Source organism: Euprymna scolopes, chromosome 13 (genome assembly GCF_053919585.1).
Source record: "Euprymna scolopes isolate OS-2025 chromosome 13, ASM5391958v1, whole genome shotgun sequence".
NCBI lineage: Eukaryota > Metazoa > Mollusca > Cephalopoda > Sepiida > Sepiolidae > Euprymna > Euprymna scolopes.
This window is the reverse complement of record NC_136494.1, coordinates 38,099,167-38,120,248: the sequence shown is the minus strand read 5'-3', so window position 1 is coordinate 38,120,248 and position 21,082 is coordinate 38,099,167. Positions and strand designations below refer to the sequence as shown.

The 21,082-nt window shown below is 31.8% G+C and overlaps 1 protein-coding gene across 13 annotated transcripts in view; it reads left to right on the top strand.

Annotated features, from left to right (window-relative positions):
- The window catches only part of LOC145291978 (angiomotin-like protein 1), a 98,107-nt gene that overhangs the window by 73,381 nt on the left and 3,644 nt on the right, over positions 1 to 21,082 (top strand). For 4 of the 13 annotated variants that reach the window (XM_080137924.1, XM_080137923.1, XM_080137926.1 and 1 more), the window contains exons 4-14: positions 4,152 to 4,332; positions 6,447 to 6,591; positions 7,448 to 7,485; positions 8,168 to 8,237; positions 8,987 to 9,132; positions 10,199 to 10,351; positions 12,315 to 12,452; positions 16,154 to 16,209; positions 17,834 to 17,974; positions 19,491 to 19,708; positions 20,540 to 20,619. In XM_080137924.1, the coding sequence (XP_079994050.1) occupies positions 4,152 to 4,332; positions 6,447 to 6,591; positions 7,448 to 7,485; positions 8,168 to 8,237; positions 8,987 to 9,132; positions 10,199 to 10,351; positions 12,315 to 12,452; positions 16,154 to 16,209; positions 17,834 to 17,974; positions 19,491 to 19,708; positions 20,540 to 20,619 (1,366 nt within the window). Of the gene's footprint in view, positions 1 to 4,151; positions 4,333 to 6,446; positions 6,592 to 7,447; positions 7,486 to 8,167; positions 8,238 to 8,986; positions 9,133 to 10,198; positions 10,352 to 12,314; positions 12,453 to 16,153; positions 16,210 to 17,833; positions 17,975 to 19,490; positions 19,709 to 20,539; positions 20,889 to 21,082 lie in introns of all 13 variants that reach the window. The other 9 variants (XM_080137928.1, XM_080137927.1, XM_080137930.1 and 6 more) reach the window with 3 other exon arrangements.

Sequence of the window (21,082 nt, the reverse complement as noted above, 5' to 3'; positions counted from 1 at the left end):
GATGTATAAGTGTGTGTGTGTGTGTGTGTGTGTGTGTGTGTGTGTGTGTGTGTGTGTGTGTGTGTGTGTGTAACTGTATGCAACTAATTGAACACAAATTGTTATTTTACCCATAGCTTTAGTGTGCAATTAATTCCAATAGATCTGAATGGATTTGAACTCTGGATAGCCGATTAGATAATCTGCAATAGTATCCATTATACCTATCATGCACCACCTTCTGTATTACTAGCAGACTCAAACAAGGATATTAGCTATAAAAAGACCATATGGAATGTGTCATTATCTGGGCCAAACCATCTGATAAATTTTTATATATAAAAACACACCAAAAACTTTCATTGAGTTTTACATATTTATTTATTGTTAGCTTATCTTCTAAGCCAGTAATTTTTCAGCCATTTTCAGAGTGAACTTGGCCTAGTGAACCAACCACCAAAATAGACAAAGTATACGATTGCAGAACGGTCGTTTGAGAATTGCTATAACTTTGCAGACTTTATGAGGTCAGCAGAATGTAATCTTCTCTATAAGCATTTCTTCATGAAAGTCTTTTATAGTAATAAGTAAAGTACAAATACTCTCCTGAACACTAAAGCAAATCTAAAAATACGTAACCAGCAGTCACAATGAGGATATAGGCATGTAATATCTTATATATGAAGTAATCTTGTCAGATTTTTAAAATCAGACCCAAATAACAATCCATCTCATCTATTGATACTTGATTCAGATTAACCTATTTTTCTATTTTTTTTTTTCTTTCATTATTTTATTAGTACAGTAGTTTGTCATCTTCCAAACAGTAGTCTGTCACCAGATATCTTGCAAACAAGACTGTTACCCATTTATACTTCTGGATGGAGTACTTGCTTACAAAATTCAGTATTTCCAAATAGTCACCCATCTAAATAGTAACCACGTTCAACATTGCTTAACTTCTAAGACTTTTGTGAAACAAATAATTGTTCATTTACTTCCTCATATTGAAAACCTAAATTTTGGGTTGGCACTTATCCTGAAATAAACACCTTTGCTTTTAACAACCTTTCTTTGCAAGATGTTATTTGTGGCTGACATGCAAATCCTCTGTTTTTACGCAGCAGAGGATACTTGAGAAGTTGGCAAAGTTAAAAACACATTGCTTGTAGTAGAGGACACCTGTCATTAAAGTGTCACTGCTGATAGCAAAAATTTGCCTAAAGCTAAGTAGGATTACATTCATATAGCATCCTTCTAGAGAGATTCATGCACGCGCGCGCACACACACACACACACACACACACACACATTAGCGATGGAATAATTCCAATTGTTTTCTCGATTTCAATTACCAATTCTCTTGTAAATTTCGAATTCTGATTCTAAAATCACCTAATTAGTTAAAAAGATAGAATTCCATTTTTTGGGGAGGGAAGAGTGCCATTTTACCTAATTTTGTTATCATGATCTATAAATTTTATTTTTGTAGTCATGTAAAACGAACTAATCTTTATTATTTTAGCATTAAAAAATTAAGTTTAAAACGACAGAAAAAAGGAAATAAAAATAATCGTTTTTGGAATTGTAAATAAGGCTGAAATTTTTATGATACCAATAAAACAAAAAGTTCCAATTTTTTTTTTTATTCCTGATTCCAATTCTGATTAATTGTCTAAACACACACACGCATATAGGGAGAGAGAAAGAGAGAGAGAGAGAGAGAGAGAGAGAGAGAGAGAGAGAGAGAGAGAGAGATGTGTATATATAAACACTTTCCTTAAATAGATTAACATTTGTGTCTATTTGACATTTGCAGCTGAAATATATCTTGAATTCTGCCTTTAAACCTGAAAATCTCATATGACTGAAACTTGAAAATAGCTAAAAGAGTCCGTTTTCAACGCATGGTTGGTGTGTGATACATATATAGTGGGTGAGTGATTTGGGAGGAGGATGACCTGGGAGGATGATTTCTTAGATCAAACTTATTTGGTAGATCAATTTTTAATTGGCATATTAGCCTATTTTGGAGGTTATTTGATGTTAAAACAGTATCTATTATCAGAGAAGATTTTTAAAAACTAGATCCATTAACCAATTGTATTTTTTTGATGATAGATATCATGTCAATGTTCTTAACAATTTTGAACTTTAGGTTTGCATCAGGAAGATAGTTAATAAACAATTGTATAGTTTTTATATTATCCTAGCTTAAGTGAGATTGTAGATATATATTCCCCAGCATTATTGGTGCACAATTTCCACAATATATAATATATAATGTTATCTTGTTGGATTTTCAAAGTCTGTCCTAAATAGCATTTAAATTGATAACTCAAATTTTTCTTTAGGCTAGGCAAATCGTTTATGTGTGTACAGTGTTATTAGCAGTATAATAATGTGGGGTTACTAAGTAATTAACAGCATGAACCATAAACCTTGGCGTGCCAAGTTCAAATCCAGTTTGTTTAAAAGAAACTTTCATCTAACCCACATTTAACATTCTGTCGAAGAGGTTGAAGGGGAGGTAACTAAAATAATATACTTAGCTACAATTTCTTTTCAAAATGAATGAGTCTGGCCTTGATGACTGCTGATAAGAAACATTTTTAAATAATCACCTAAAAATAAAATCCACGAGGGAGATAACTCATTTTGAATTGAAGAATATAATAGGAGTTGTCTATCTTAAATTTAGAAATGTGTAAACAAAAATAAAGATTAAAAACTAAAATAATATTTCTGTATCTTAGGCATAACTAGTATCTGATGTTAACTTAATATAGATGATTCTATAGTCTACAAGAGTATCCATCAGGTCAAACACTCGCCCTCTATAATTTATTGGAAGCCAATACCATGGGTGACAATGACCGGTGTGTATCAGGCCTAAAAAATTATAGCCAGTTAGACTGCATAGTCATAGTGTTAGAAATTAATGACAATTTACAAAGTAAAACTTAACCTTTGCCTTTTTTTTGTGGCTCTCACAAAATGAAAAAAAAAATACTATAAAGGAATCTCTACTTGCTTAAAAGTGTAATTATTTCACAAATTCCTCACTGTTCTTTTTCTTTCTTTTTTTCTGAAATAAAAAGGAAAGAAAGAAAAGACCTGTTATTTAGAAATTGTACTGATTGGTCAATGGCTTTCACAGTCAACCAGTTAAAATACTCCTAACAGTAAAACTATTTTCTGAAACTGGACAGCTACTGACTCGGTTCATTTAAACCTAATTTATCAGTGCATCATATACACAGGTATGCTTTTCGCTTTTATTTTTAGAAAACCATGGATTTTAGTCTTAGTTTCTTTGATTTCTTGTGCTTTACCAAAAGGTAATTTGTAGTCGAACATAATCATTCTTTCAATAAAATTATTCAAAATAAGATTTAAATACCAATAGATATTATAAATTTAAAAATAAATAATGAAATACTGCCATTTTAAAAATGTCAAAAGACTTTATTATAGGTGGTTTTGTTTGCCCTCTAATTTTGGATTCGGTTTTGTTTACATCGTCATTTCGGATTATGTTTGCTTACCACTAGTTATTTATCATTCGTTTTGAATTTTTATTTGCCATTTATTCTGTATTTTTTTTTTTTTCTTTTCATCTCCTTCAAATTTATTTTGTTTACCACACATTTATGGATATTTTTTAATGATTGGAATTTCAATTTCTTATTTTAAATAGCTGTTAAATTTTCATCATTTAGTATTTAATATTAGATGCTGCTCTTAAAATTTCAGTCATAGGTATTTTTGTATACTGTTATTTCCTTATTGCTTTTTTCTAATTATCTTTACCATTTGTTCATGGTTATTTTTGTTTATCACTTGGTTTTATTACTATTGGTTCATAGTTATCTTTTTTTTTTACTGCTGGTGTCTGTTTTTGTTTACTTCTGATTTCTTCTTAGTTTTGTTTACCACCAGTTTTTTGTGTGCTTTTAATAATTATTACGATTTTACCACTGATTCATAGTCAGTTTTGTTTACCACTTATTTCTGCTGGTTTAAAATGCTGTATAATTTTCATTTCTTAGTATTTAAAATTTAATTCTAAAGCGAATACAGAAAATACTTTATACAATTGTATCTCAAATTTTACTGTTTTTTTTTTTGTTGTTTGTTATATTTTAAAAATATTTCTTGATTATTTGCAGAATGATGCAAACCAACGATGGTGACAAGATAGAGCGAACTTCGGATACAACGCTATTGTTGGCACGTACTACAACAATGGTGGAAATTTTGACAAATGAGAACAAGACCATCAGGGAGAAAAACAAGATATTACAGGAAGAGCTGATTCGTACCAGGAAGCGTGTGGCAGCACTACAGAAGGTATGTCCTCACCATAGCAATGTGATGAGATACTACAAATCTATTGAACTCATAAAAAACATAATTACACTTTTCTGTAAGAGTGTGTTAATCTATGATTGCAGGATTTTAGTCGAGGTTGTCTACTATTCTTGACTTCCAGTTTCTGCTCTGCAGATGAGATGATGGTTACAAGTAAGATATGGTCCCTTCTGATTAATACTTATCTTTTTCTCAAATAACATGAAAGACTTCCTACATTTCCTCATGTTAAGAATGGCTTTCTTGTTAACTTGGCCATCCAAATGGACAGCAGAGACCAGAACTCAAAAATAGCAGACAATCTTAACTATAAATAAATGCAACATTTTCACATGAACACACGGTGCAACGGATAAAGGCATCAATCAGTTCTAAATGGCAGTCAAATGAAGTGTGTGATAGCACTAAAAAAAGATGTGCCTTCAACATAGTGATGTGTTGCAATATAATAAATATGTTGATTTAAGATTTTTCTCTACTTTTCACACCTGGAGTTTATAAAGCAATGAAAAATATTACGCCCCACCCTTTTAATTGACCGCTTAACTATGGTGTAGTTTATTTTTATTGTGGTCTTTTCTTGGTCTGGTATGAGGAAGTATCCAGTTTAGTGCTATTATTTGTGGTAGCATCAGGAGCAGATAATGCATCATTCCTTGTCAATGGGTCATTAGGGAGTCATGCTGAGAGGATCTTATTTGTGTTTTAAATATTATGTTATTTTGAATGTTTGGTCAGGTTTTACTTGTAGGACAAACTATCCTCATGTTAGCTTGTCCTGCCAAACTGCTGTATTGAGAAACTGAATACACAATGCTAATCTAATAATCAGTCAAACCCTCATAAGCATCTTGGTATGTGGAAAATACTTTGTTGTTCTTTTTGGAAGCATATCGGTATTGGTATTTAATGGTTTTTAATGCGGGAGAAAACCAGCTCCCAAAAAGGGGCCCTCTAGCAATAAACAAAAATAAAAATTGTAGTTTCCCCTACATTGACTGAGGACAAATTAACTTAAGTGTAGCATCAGAACAGATACTACACTCGGATCTCAATCCGAAAACCAAATTCTGCTTTTTTGAAGTATATAAATATTTCTCATTCAAAATTCAATTTCCAGTTACTATTCCAGCAAACTCTCAAATGGTTACGTCTGGTTTTTAACCCGAGTAGTGATTCTGTCGATACATTTTCTTATGAATCAGATGACTCTATTGTTGGCATTTGTTTCCCTGACATCTTTCCAGTTAGAATTCTATCTAGAAACGTATCAAGTACTTACCCGAGGGATCATGTGAAGGTTGCCAACATCCTTAAGTGAAAGTGTTTCTATGAAACGAACTGGATTCAAACTTAGCACATTAATGATATCAGTTTGTGTTGTTATTCTTTTAGTCGTTATCACCTATCAGTGGGTCTTTAAAAAACAATCTGGACCCTGTGTAAATGCAACCTGACCTTGAATCCCAACATTGCTTGCAACTTACTATTATTTACAAGACATCTTATGTGGTCTTGTGATCCTGGATATGACCTTAAACTATATCCGATGGTGAGGCCCCAGCTTGTGGGCTTTGCCGAGTGTGGAGCCACCCCTTAATTGCCATTACTCCCAGATCCACTCTAACCCGGAGTGGTAGTACATGTTAGGGTCCCAACTATGGATTAAATAGAAACCGACTTGAAAAAAAACAAAACAAATATATTCTATTAAAAAATTTTTCTTCAAGATAACTGGATTCGCATTAAATAACTTGGAAAGGGTTGATATGCCATAAAACAAAAGACAACTATGTGGTCTTGTTATACTTTTACGTTTTGCATAACTGTCTTAAGTTCTGAGGCCTAACAGCAGTTGCATCCAAAGTTTCTGCCTTATTGGAGATATCATTCTTTGTTACTCCTGGAGGATTTCTGCAGAATTATTTTCAATCACCTTTAATTGGTTCCTCATTATTGAAAATGCAGTAAATAAAAAAAATAATATTCTTTATATTTATGAATCACATTTTCGTGAAAGGCAAAACAGAAAATTAGTTTTTTCCCGACATGCCACTTTTATATCAAACATTTTTCGAATCCTCTCTTTTCAGTGTGAACAAGAAATTTCTAAAGTAACAGACGAATACCAAACTTTAGAGCAAAAGTCTCGAAAGCTGCAACAGTGGGAAGCGGCATACAGGCAAAAATTGGAAGAGGAAAACAAAAAATTAACGGCAGAAAACCGAATTTTAAAAGGTAAGAAAAAGTCTTCTTTTTTTTTTTAATATCTTAAAAATTTTCTATAAAAAACTGTGAATCAAGTTTTCACATTTAGATTCCAGATTTTGATTACTTCCAAATTTAATTGGAATTATCTTCATCTGGAAATACTTCCCTGATAAAAGTTTCATAAAGCTACAATCAATAGTTGTTTTATATAAAGATGGACGTACTACAACATAACCTCTTAAAACTGAGATTTTGCTTTGTATTATCATTTTTGGTACTTAGTCAGAATAAGAACTATGCTATCATCAGAATTTTCTGTGCAGTTTACATAAAACGCCAAAAGGTGCTGAAATGTTAAGTCAATGAAATCACAACAGCAAACCCCATTTAAGAAAACATTTATTTGCTATTATTGGTTTATTATAAAAAAGTAAATTTTTCTTGATCTAAACCAAAAAAATCATTTAAAATAAATTTTCTTTGCCAGTAGTTGTTAAAAAATATTTATTCATGAAACCTACCTTACAATGAGTGTTTTTTTAAATTTTTTTTTTCTTGACTTAAATTTTAATTTTCCTAAATTTTTGTGAAAGTTTTTTATTATATTTGTTTGTAAGAAAAAAAAAACAATATTGTTTTCATTTGTAAATAATTTTTCATTGAATTATCATTTTAATAACAGAAATAATGCATTTCTTATAGAAAAATTGCCCCACATTTGCACAAAAAAAATCATGAAACTTTTGTTTCACACCTTGCAATATTTTACATACACTACCCAGAAAATTCTCATAATAGCATAGTTCTTATTTTGCATAAGAATCTCATTTTCAACGAAAACTTCAAAACTCTAAATTATCATTTTTTATTTTTTCATTTACAGAACAACTGCAAGGCCTTGGAACCCCACTTAACCAAGAGGTGAGTAAGACTAATCTTATTTTTATTTATTTTTTGTACTATTTGTGGATTTTTATTACTTAAATGAATGCTATACTTTACAAAGTAAGATAACAAAACCTGGAAAAAAGAGAATTGTTAAAAAAAAGATTTAATCATTGGTTCTTAAAACTTAGTTTTAAAATAAATAAAAATATATTTCAATCATTATCAATTTTTTTTTTTAATTGAAATTCATCTAATAAATATTAAGAAATCTAATAAAGTGCAAACACACTAAACATGAGCACATGCACACAGAACTGGAGAGGTAATTGGCTAATGCATATCTTTGTGTTCCATGGAATTGTTTGTGTCATCCAAATCATATCTGTGTTCCAAAATTCATAAATATCAGTCAATTACTCTGGGAATAAACCCTGTACATACAAATATATAAACCATAAGCATTTACATATGAGTACTTTCACTCATTCTATTTTATGTATAAGATAACATGTATATTTATTTTATTTACCTCTTTTTCAGCAAGTTAGGCATTAGATCAAGTGTTTCTTTAGAACAAACTGGATTCAAACTTGGCACAAGTTTTCAATCCATAGCCACCATAATATTTGAATTTATGTTAATAATTCTGCATGTAGTAGTATTAACTCTGTAAGACTTTTTTAATGATGTTTTGTTTGTTTTTCTCCTGTTGTAGATTAGTGAACATGATATGAGAACCGAATTGAGAAAAAAAGAAGCGATTGTTGCCAACCTAATGTCAGTTAGTAAGTAACTCCTTTTCTTAATTTTTGGTGGTGATGGAGGAGGTGGTAGTAGTAGTAGTCGTTCTTTTTCTCACTCATAAAGTTAACTAAAATTTTCGAAATCAGGCCAGAATAGCATTTAAGCTGACAAATGAAATTTTCTTTTGTTATTGTTGTACTATGTTGTTTGATAATCGATCGTAAATTGAAAAAAATAATAAAAGTTGTCTAATTTAAGCTTAAAAATGTGCAAATAAATCAAAATTTAAAACTAAAATGGTTTCACTGCATCCCAAGGAATGTCGATAGGTATAGATAATAATCTATAAAATACTGCAATGTTGGATCTTTTTTGTTTCTTTAGCCAACCTAATTTTTTCATTCACTTTTAAAATTATTTGCATGTTGGAAGGGGGGCGCGGGCGTTTTTCCCAATTTGAAAACATAATGATAAACCATCAAGTAATCTTGATTCAGCAGATTGTAGCAAGAAATGATGCAAAGACGAATTATAAAAATTTGGTAGACGTGGACGGTGCAAAAAACGGTGAGAAATGCGGAATTGTAATGCGCACAGGACAAAAAAGTCCACCAGTGACGCTTTCAAACCAACAACTCCTATATAATTACAAGAGTTCTGATATGCCTGTTCTAGATTTTTCTTAGACCTCTTTTCTAGGAAGTCAACTTTGGCTGCTCATTCTCTCAATCCTGCATGCATTTCCTTATAACTTGGTTGTTGTCATTCAATTTATTTTTGTCTTTTGCAGATAAAGAATTAGAAGGTTCCAGAGAGCAGATGCAGGTTGATGTTGTAAAATCTCGTCAAACGCTCGAGCAGCAGAAATCTGAGATCGACATATTAGACAATGCCTTAACGAATGCCCAAAGCAATGTTGTACGACTCGAAGAAGAGGTAAACATAAATTCTTTAGAGACATCAGTCACGCTTCAGTTTAAACATTGCTAAATCTGCCGAATTAATTGATGCATCCAAGCATCAAGGTCAATTTTGAATGTGAGGGCAAAGGGGAAACTCTTTTGGGGGACAAAGATAAAACTTCAGTTTAGACTAGCTTTTCCTTTATTAACCAAAAACAGAAAAAATGAAGTGTAGTATCAGAATAAGTGCTACACTTTACTCCTAGCTAAAAGCCAAGGTATGGAAGTTGATAGATAACAACAAATTATACAAAGTAACTTTGTCCTCATGAGGAGACAAGTAACTAAGGGCACAATTAGTTGTTGTCCTATACATGTATGGGTGCCCGGTGTTTGGAGATGTGTATTGAACAACAAAAAAAAAAGTGGTAGCAGGCAGGCAGACTTGAACTCGTACCGCAAGGAGGAAAAGAATGTGAAAAAAAAAGTGACGTCTTTGCTGTTGCGCCCATCGCCAAAACGGAAGTAATAAAGGTTTAAATTAAGGCTAGTCAATCGAAAAGAGGGGATGACTTTCGAAAATATTGTCGAAAAAAGCGACCCCTCCGTGTAGAAAACTACCCAGTTGAGGGTGGAGAAATTAATGTTTTTAGCCAATTTTTCGATATTTGTCATCCAAAGGGTTGAGCTTCAAAATGATACCGATCTCGTTCTCATGAAAATCCGTCACCTCTGTCGAAAATTTTAGGCAGACATACAAACGTACATACATACATACATGCATTTAAACACAAGTGAGATTTATATTATAGATTGTAAATATTAATATAAAAAATATATAAATGTTTGTATCTTTTCTCTATTTATTTTTAATTTGTCTTTTAAAAAAAAAATCTTTATTCTAAAGAACAAATTTTTTTTTTATACATGCATATATTGCATCACAAGAAATACATGAGTACAATATATATATATATATATATATATATATATATATATATATATATATATATATATATATATATATATATGTATATATGAGTGTTAGAGAGAAATCCAGTTTAGAAATGTGTATTTATTTTTTTTTTTTTGTGTTTTAGTGTAAAAAGAAACAATTGTACATGGATCGACTTGACCAGCTGCAGAAGGCGTTTGGCTCACTGCAACTTGCGACGGAAAAACGAGAACAAATGGAACAACAGCTACGTGTTAAACTTGAGACAGAACTTGATGAATTACGGCAGCAAGAACTGGTAAGCTAGCTTGGATTTATCTCCCTTTCTTTCTCATTTTACTAATTTTCTTAGAGAAAAATATCCACTTTCCATTTGAATGTCCATTTCTTTCTAAATTACAATTTAACATTCTACCATTAGTTTAACATTTTACCATCAGTTTAACATTCTACCATCAGTTTAACATTTTACCATCAGTTTAACATTCTACCATCAGTTTAACATTCTACCATCAGTTTTACATTTTACCATCAGTTTAACAGCCTACCATAAGTTTAACTGTCTACCATAAGTTTAACTGTCTACCATAAGTTTAACTGTCTACGATAAGTTTAACAGTCTACCATAAGTTTAACAGTCTACCATAAGTTTAACATTCTACCATTAGTTTGCATCCAAATCTTTGCCCTTTATATCCTCTTTACTGAAGCACTTATAAACTGTACACCTATTAAAAATCATGACACAAACATTAACCTCCTATGCCATCACATAAACAGTTCTATGGTGGCTTCTCAAAAGTACTGATACTTAAATATTTTTATTAGATAACACGTCATTTAAAACAATACAAAATATATTAAGAACTGACTGTCTGTAAAACACAATACCGTGGGGCTGCTTTCTAACTGAATATAACAGTCATTTTCAAGTCCAATATAAACAATTCTTATTGAACTGCCTTCTTAAATAATCAAATTCTACCAATTTCCACCCTTACTAATCATCATGGTGTTGTCTCACCAGCCACCTGGCACTCATTAACCTTATCCTCGAGTGGCCTTTGGGTCTTGATAAGTGATAACCTATTATAGAAAAAAATTATACATTAATAATGGTTCTGTTGGACAAATAATACAAATGACTCCAGTTAAAGGAAGTTCCTCTTCATTTGGAATATTCAAATCTTGTATTGGTTTCATTTTTCTCTTTGTGAATTTTTTATGTCTCAGCCACGTAGTTTTCAGTCCTGATTTTGGGTGTGTCCTACTAAAGTACCTTTTTGTTTATAATTTATTTTTTAATGAAAATTTCTTCAGACAAGGCATGAAGTCACTTAATGTAAGGAACTATAAAAAATACTTAAGGGTTTAAAAACTAGGCAACAATAAATTTTAGATGGATAGATTTCAACCCAGAAAACAGCAATTCTTCCCCCTTTGCCGGACACATTTCTCATGAAATGTGTCCGGCAAGACAAAATAAGGAAAGTGAGAGTTAAGGGGCTGCCGAAAGTACACCAACGGTCTACTTTCCACTCTCCTTATTCTATATTATAATTAATGTTATATAATTATGATTATGAGCAGGAACTTATTCAGGAACAGTATAAAATATTTAAAATAGATTCAATAATTCTTATTAAAAAAAATGAACATATTGAGTTAAACAATTGAAACTTTCACATTTTTTTCCACTGTTTATTCAAAAATAACTTTGGTCTTCAAATATTTGGATCCGTTTAAATAAATCATTGTCTAAGATTATTTATATCCAAAATAGTGGTGACAGTGGTGGTGATGGTAATAATAGTAGCAGTAGTAACTATTCTTTTCTCTCATAAAGTTAACGCGTCAGATTTTCAAGGTCAGGCCCAAATAGCATTTGAATTGACAAATGAAACATTGCTTCTGACTAGTAAAATTTAATTTATTATTTTTGTAGCATGTTATTGAAGAAAAAAATAACTGTTGTCTAATTTAAGCTTAAAAATGTGCAAACAAAAATTATAAACTAAAATGGTTTCACTGTATCTTAAGGGAATGTTGATAGGTATAGATAGTAATCCATCAAATGCTGCAATGTTTGTTTGTTTCTTTAGGCAACATATTTCCTTTATTCTCTTTTGAAATTATTGAGAGGTGGGGGTCATGTTTTTATTTTGCCAATTTCGAAAGATAATGATATTTCTCATTGACTTTTATGCGCAATGACACTTATCGTTATTTTACACAATTTTATTTTTTTAATTGTTCTTCAGGAAAAAAAAGAATCTGGAAGCAAGACATTGAAAGGAAACAAGGATAAGCCTCATTTGCATGAAAATGTAGAAGATTTAAAGATGAAGTTGCAAGAGAAAGAAAGGAAGCTCTTGGAATTGGAAGCAAAAGCGGCCAAGGTTCGATAGGAATTCGTTTTTTTTTTTTTTTTTATGAACATTTAAATATTTAGAATAGCTATCCTCTTTTGGATTGTTATATTCGCAACATTTCCGATGTTGTATTCTCTTGCTACTTGGTTCCTTTAACTGTAGCTGGTAACTTTTCAGCAGTTTCAAGCTGAGTTTTTTTTATTGAGCATTTTACCTGGTGACGCTTTTGCATCTGAGTGTTGAAAACATCATCCAATGAGTTTTGTGCAAGTTGTTTGAAAGAAATGCAGTATTTGCCAATGGGAGGTTTGCTTAAGTTAATGACTTGCAGGAATTCTATGGAAAGTAAAGTTCTGAGAATGAATGTTACCAAGACCAAAGTGCTGATCAGTGGTTGTAGTGTTGGGAAGCTGCCCAAAATAGGAAAATTTACTGTTCCGAAGAAAGGAGTTCAAGTGAAACTCAGTTATTTGTGTTACTTGTAAGTATCAGCTACACAAGAAATGCATTGGAATTACTGATAGGTTGAGAGAGGATAATCAGTAAAAGTATGTGACAACGAAAATGGATGAGAACTCAGATGTGGAGATGATATATCTGAATGGCAAAGCTATTGAGGAAATTTTGTTGCTCTGGTGATAGCATTCGAGCACATAAATGAGATGGTGCTAGCATGATTGTAAGAGTTAAATATTGGATGAAGAAAGTTCAGGAACCTCTGTCACCTGCAGAGTGTTATCACCATTGACCAAGGGAAGCCTAAGTAAACCTGGCCAGTGAATGCATAGAACATGAAGAGAGATGATACGATGAATGTGTAATATGAACGTTATAGTTATGCTTAGATCTGGTGATTTCAGAGGACGAATAAATCTGGGTCATATAGAGAGATGTGTGCTGAACAAGAGATGTTGAAAGATTGGATAAGTGTTCTTGGGTTAGTAAATGTAGAACAGTTAAGTTAGCAGGGTCAGCTCACAGGCAGGCCAAGAAAAACATGAGAGAATGTGATAAGGATTGACTTGAGAGAAGGCTAAATAAAGACCTGGTCCGAGATAGGTTAGTTTGGAAGTTAATTACTAAAAGTCATCCAACACATGCCAGCATGTAAAATGTGCGTTTAACTGCTACTACTGCTGCTGCTACTACTACTACTACTACTACTGATGATGATGATGATGTAATAGTAGTATCAGATACAACTATGCCATGGTCAATTTTTCTTATGATCAAAATTCACTGAGAAAAGGTTCAAAACTGATGGCCAAATAACTGTTCAGTTATGACAAAATCATTTGGAGTCTTAGATTTTTAAATCATTAAATATGTTCATAGAAGTCATATCATGCAAATGCTGTATAAAAACATAGCACTTGGATTTTAGTTTCTTTTAAGCTTCCTCCATCTTTAATTTGCTTCTTTCATCTCTACTTTTTTTCCTCCTTCATTCAGTATTTGCCTTTCCTTTAAAACCGTACTCTCCTTTAAAAATGTGTCCTGTTAGTTTTTAAAATGCTCCAATGTGGAAGGATTTAGAAAACAAAACAGTGTTATCCGATTAGAGATACAATTAAAGAAGCAATCCAGAAGACTCTGTTTACATGGTATTTACAATCAATTCAGCTGCAACGCATTTAAGGGCCAAATAAAAATGGCAGTCAGACACCAAAATGTTAGACAAACTCTAGCTAAGATGTGACCTCTATACTTCCCATAGTTCCCAAATTAGGGCTTCATCATCAGATATAGTTTTAACATTATACCCACAGCAAGAACAAAAAATAACATTCCATTTTTCTCTTTCTAAACAAGCTAAAAAATATTTTAAGCTGAATTTAATTGATTTCTTTATTTGTATGTATTTTTTTGTATGTTAGTAGGTCATGGATCCAGTGTTATAAACCAAATTAGTTCCTAAGTCAAACGGTTTAATAAATGCTGATTCAGATAATGATTCTGATAAAATTTATTGGCTCAAGGGTTTGATAAAGTCAAATCTTTAGCCTATAAATTGCATATAGTTTTACTGAAATACAATTCATGTCACAGCAGCAGTGGAAGACTGCAAGCAATCAGATTAGCATTCTGATCAATCGCTGTGGAAATGAGTGGAGTGCCATTTACGATTTCCTACACAGCCTGGGTCTATTAATGACAGGCCACACTGGGCAACATCATGAATTACCTTGGCTCTAGGAGTGCCTTTCCATTATCACTAACGGGGGTGCCCGGCATTGCCCGGATGTTTGTTGGGGGGAGGGGAGGCGGGCAGGCTTGAACCCGTGATGCGAAGAAGGAAAAGAAAGTGAAAGAAAAGCTGAGATCTTACCGCTACGTTAAGACGCGAGAGGAAGTGAAAAGCGTTCAAATTTATCGATGTCAAATCAAAAAGTTGACTTGAAGTGAATAAGTTAAGAATCACGCAGGCGCAGAAATGAAGGTTGGCTGCAGGCCAGTTTCTGTCATATTTTGCTTCCCCACAATGTTGGGGAAAAACCAGGTCCTCCCGAAAAGGGGGAGCTCTCCAAATGAATAACAATTGATGAAGGGTTTCCCCGACATTGGTCAAAGCTAATTGTGTTTCTGGAGGTCCCGGTCGGAAAGCCAGGCGGCCTATTTCACTCTGATTAGTTTCACTTTTCTACAAAAAGACGAACAAACATGTGAAAGGACAAAATAGAGGGAATTTTATGAAAGTCGATCAAAATAAATGTAGAGATGACGTTCGCAAATCATAGATATTATAATCTAGGAAGTATATAAAAAGTTGGGTTTGTATTACTGTACACATAGATTCGAAAAATTTGTCAAAAAAACAAATATATAATAAATAAATGTTATCAAAGGCAAGATAAGTTACTTTTCTACCTAACTGGATATATTTTTCGTGTTTTTATTCAATGTAACATGTTTATTCAGCTCGAAAAGCATACAGTCTTTACCGATGTATTGGAAAATTCAAAATGGCGCCCGACACTCTCTTTAACACAGTAAATTCAGGAAAAGATGTTATAAAGAATAAACTAGACAAAATACTGTTAGAAATTCGCTCATTATATGTTACCATGACATAAGTTGACATATATTCGGTGTTTTTTTAAATAGTATTTTATCTAGTTTATTATTTATAACACCTTTTCCCAAACTTACCATGTTAAAGAGAGCGTCGGGCGCCATTTTGAATTTTCCAATACATCGTAAACACTGCATGTTTTTCGAGCTGAATAAACATGTTACATTGAATAAAAACAAAAAAATGTATCCAGTTTGGTAGAAAAGTAACTTATCTTGCCTTTGATAATATTTATTTGTTATATATTTGTTTTTTGACAACTTTTTCGAATCTATGTATACAGTAATACAAACCCGGAAAGTTCTAAGTAAATGTAACGTAGTTGAGAACCCCACTCCCCCCCCCCCCCACCTCCGAAAAAAGCCTTTTGCAGACATACAAAAATGCGCACGCCACTTTTGCCTTTTATTATATATATAGTTTATCCAGGGAATGCCTTAAGCTTGCTCTCCGCCTGCTGACCCAGTATTGCTGGTATTCTAAATATTGACTTTTTTAATTTGGCAGTTGAAAAAGTTAATTTAGAATAGTATGGCAACAAAGTAAATTCTTACCTGATCTTTTAAAATCAAATCTAATATTCATATTTTGTCAAATGTTGACTTGTGTATTGATGAACTAATCGTTAATCTATCTCGATTTGTCTTTCTTTTAGTGGGAACAAAGATGCCTTGCAGAAACAACAAAAAAACAAATTGAACAAAGTACAGGGTAAGTAAAATATTTGAAACTTTATTCAAACACTAAATCTATCTACCAGGATTTGTTTGTGCAGTGATGGTATTTTAGTTTTAATTTTTATGAAATTTATTTGCACAAAATAAAAAAAGAAGAAATTAATTAGAAGGGAGATAACAATTTTTATGTTATTCAAATTAAAATAAGTTTTTCTCTTAGTTTTTTAGTTTTTTATTTTCCGATTAAAATTGATATGTGAATTTGGTAAATTTCAGAGAAAATCGCATTTTCGATATTTTGAACTGTTTTTCTTGGTGATCATGCCGATTTGCTTATCATTTTGGTATTAAATAATCCAAAAGAGTTGATGTGCCCTTTAAACAAAGTCAACCTGATTATAGAGCAAAATTTCCTGAACCGTAAAAGTGTCAAGACTCAAGGTTTTTAAAAACAAATCCTGTTATGCTACATTGTTGTTGGAGCATATGTTTTATGAGGTTGGGATTATCTCAAATAAAATTATTGAGCTCTTCATCTTTTGTAAATTATCCGTTTTTTGGCCAATATTTATTTTAGTCCTTGTCCAGAATTCCTTCTATCAAATTTTATGAGTCACAGGAGAGTTGCTGTCTTGTCCGCCATTTTGAGAACAATCTTTTAATTAAAAAAAAAAAACAAAAACAAATAAAAGGAGATAACTCAACAATAATTCAAATTTGTGAGATTTATGTTGAAATACCTACAAATTCCCATTAATCGCTTAAAAATTATTTTCTTATTCAAAAATAAAACTACTTGATCAATTTACGTGAGTTTTGGAATATATTTTCGTTTTATCATGGGTATGTACATCATACAGATTTTTCTTTAGTTTTGTTTTTTAATATTGAGAGAATTCCAGACAAGAATCTTTATTTTATAGACAAAACCATATCTGTGTATTTGATGGCATTTTAAACATAGCTCCAGTTGTGTAGCAGGGTCGAGGTGGTGGTAGTAGATTTTTCTGGTTCAAAATTTTATGGGATTCAAAATATAAAGTTGCAAACCATCTTTTGAATGTTGAAATTTTGTCCTTTTTTTTTTTTTTTTAAATTAAAAAAAAAATCAACATTTAAATATTTGTAGCTCAGTTTTTCATTTAAGAAAATTTATGAACAGCCGTAAAAAAAAAAAAAATAAAAATATATAAAAATAAAAATATTAAGTTTTCTTGAAAAAAATAAATTTTTTCCTGTACTTTCATCTAACCATTTACACTTTTCGTAAAAATACTTTTACATATTTTCTTTCTGTCGAACCTCAAAAACCTTTACTGAAAAAAAAGTTGTGAAAAAAAAAAAGCTTGTACTTACATCTAACAATCTCCGGTTAAAGATTTAGAACATCCTTTTTAATTTGAAATAAATGCAATTGGCCAAACTTCATAGATTCTTAAAAGCAATGAAAAACATTGACTGCTGTGGTGAAAATTGTGAGAAAATAAAGCTTACATGGCTGAAACTATGGACGCCAAATTAGTGTTAATCATCTATTCATTAGGGTCACAATATTTATGTTGCTCCATGGGAGACATATACCAAATCCCTATATGATGTTGATTGTTATTGCTTATTGTTAGCAAAATTCTTATAAAACTTCTTCTTTTTCTCACCAGGAATGAAGATACAGATATTGCTATCTTTCAAAAGAGTGCATTAGAAATGGAAAAGTTAATGGCTGAATCAAAGTCTGAAAAATTACGCCACATGGAAGAAGCGTTTCAGGCCAAAAAGAAAGCATCGGAACTTGAAGCGAGGCAAGTGTTTTTTTTTTTTTGTGTTTTTTTTTTATTCTTTCATCAAACAATGAAGATATGTATCTGCCTGAGGATGAAATTGAAAACAAAGCCCTGTACCAAGATCAAACACAACTTTTCTCAAGCAAAATTTCATGAGAAATCTAATGGTAACATTAATTTTGTATTATGCAATGGTTACAATAATGCAGTGGGGTTTATATTCATGTCGGACTTTCACAAACAATAAAAGCAACATTTTATTTTATTTTATTTGAGTTGAAAATTTTAAATTGGGAAACATAATGATAAATGGTAATACGGGGTTTAGGGCTAATAATAGGAATACTTATTCATTTCTCAGCTCATCTATCTATATATATATATAAAAGTGTCTGTGTATCTGTGTGTCTGTGTACATTTCCCTATGCAATAACAATTTTTAGTCTACAGACTCGAAATTTGATATACAGGGTACTGAGATTTGGGAAAATCGATGTGATCGGTTTTTGGCCAGAAATTTTGCGATTAAGGGGTCAAAGTTCAACGATTTGACCTTTGAGAACTCTACCAAACTCCTTCGACAATTTTGGGTCTACGCACTTGAAATTTTAGATATAAGTTCCTTGGACATGGATCTAACTTAATGACTTGATTTGAGCCCAAAACAATAAATTTTAAGGGCTCATAATAGGGGTCAAAGTTTTAAAAAATTGACCTCTGCGGTCTCTTCCAAATTACTCAGACAATTTCTGGTCTAAATATTTGAAATTTTACATAAAGGGTATTCAGAGATAGGGCAAGCTTTTTCATCAGTTTGGGTCGGAAATTTTTAGTTACGAATATATAAATGTATGTATGTATGTCTGTTTGCATGTCTGCCTTAAACTTTCAATAGAGGCAACGGATTTTACCAAGATCAGTATCGTTTTAAAGTTCGACCTTTCATACGATAAATATAAAAAAATTGGTGAAAAACATTAATATCTTTCCCTTCAACTAGGCACTTTTCTAATGAGTGTACAGTAGTCAATTGGACAATATAGTAATCGTTAGTAATGGAAATTCGGTAAATTTGTTAACTTAAGTGGAACGGCTCATCAAGAACTTGTTTACGTTGGACTTGAAGACAACCATATTGTAGTCAGCTGGAAAGCAGGCAAATGGAAGACAGTTTCACAGGAATGTAGTTCTAAGAAAGAAACTTTGTTCATGGAATCTACATTTAGGTTTAAGCACAGATAAAGAGTGGGGGAAATTTTTATAGTGTTTTCAGCTAGGCGAGTGTTTCTCATAAAACTTTGGTAAGGGGGACCATAGACTGGAGCTCAGACGGGCACTTGCCATGAAAATAATGATGGTATCATTCTCATATCTTTTCTCTCTGTGCATCACATATGCTCAAAAGATAATGTTGGATAGATGTCTGTCTACACAATATCATTAATATCATGTTGTCTTCTGATGGTTCACAATTCATATCTGAATAACAGTTTTGATTTTGTCTTAATTGCCTTTATTATTTTTTTCCGAACAGAGTAAAGGAACTTCAGACAAGTTTGGTTGAGAAAGAAGCCATGGTGAAAGCCTTACAACGGTCAACCCTTGGCCGTAGTAATGGCGTTCACACTCTCCATTGCTCACCTTTGCACACGTCCCTTATTTCAACGGGGTCTCTAACACGGCAGGCGAGCACCAGTCAAGTGGACGACTCCACATTTAGAGACTTTGGAATCATCAGACACAAAAAGTCAGGTATGTAATAAGATTTGTTTCCCTTTGGATCTTGATTTATTTATATTGGTCATATTATAAATTCAGTGCTAAAAGTATGATCAACACTGAAACAAAAAATGTAACATTTTTAAGAGTAAGAAAACATTATGTACTTTGTTATATGCGCACATAGATATGTTTTTTAGTTTTTCATGGTTTTTAGCTTTTCATGTTTACAAGACATTTCATGTTTACGAGACATAGAATTAATTCCCCGAACAAAAGTTTTACATCACTTTTATGTCCCTTTACAAAGATTAAGTTGAAGATATAATCCTACTGAATCCTTTGTTTAAAATCCTTAATCCAATTTTGATTAAATTCTATAACATGATTTTGAATCTAGAAAATGTCTCAAATTTAAAAGGTCTTAAGAAGAAACTGAAATTCAGAGAATCTTGCTTAATTGGGTTGTAATGACTCTGCATCAAATTTAATGCGAATCTGAAATATTTGAGTTTTCAAATAAGTCTGTGCCCATATTATGCTCCCTAAAACCTTTTAAAATATTTTAAAGAAACTGAATTTTGGGAAAATATTAGTTGATTCCTAATACCAACTGTCAAAATTTCACAAATTGTTTTAATTTTCATGAATGGCTGCCACTCCCACTTCATATTTGTCCTCTTTGCATAATTAAAATGTAGTCCACATTACAAACTTTACATCTAGTAGCTGTGTTCAAATATACAATGATTGATTAATTAGTTTGGAGATGAATCCATTACATAGAAATACATAAACATATATGCACACCTAACTTTATATATATAAGTATACATTTTATTTTTTGCTTCTTCTTTGCAACAGGCAGTGCCAGCGACATTGGATTGAACACATCTATTGCTGTAGAGAAACCATCCCCAGAAAAACTCAATGTTTCTTCCGATGTAAGTTTTCAAAAGAATCTCTTTGGGATTATTTGCTAGAAAGCAGAACCAAAAAGATGGACTTTAAAAGACATTTTGCAAAAGAAAAAAAAACGCACAAAAAAAAAAAAAATGCACAAGAAAAAAATGCTTTTTAAAAATGTTAAAAAAAAAATGTACACACAAAAAATGGCTTTTCCAAAAAATATTAGAAGAAAAATGGCCACCTCAAATCACCTTGTATAAGAATTGCACTGAGAAGCAGTAATTGACCACAGACAAATTGCCTAGTAAGTACTTTGTTAACCAATGCAATATTATAACTATTTTCTACTAGCATTTTTTGCCATAATTATTACAGTGCATGATTTGAAAATATAAAAAGTTTTGGAAATGTGTGAATAAACATTTTATAAAAGCAAATTTTCTTAAATGTATGAAATATTTGAATAAACATTGATGAGTAGAGAAGGTTAAAACATTT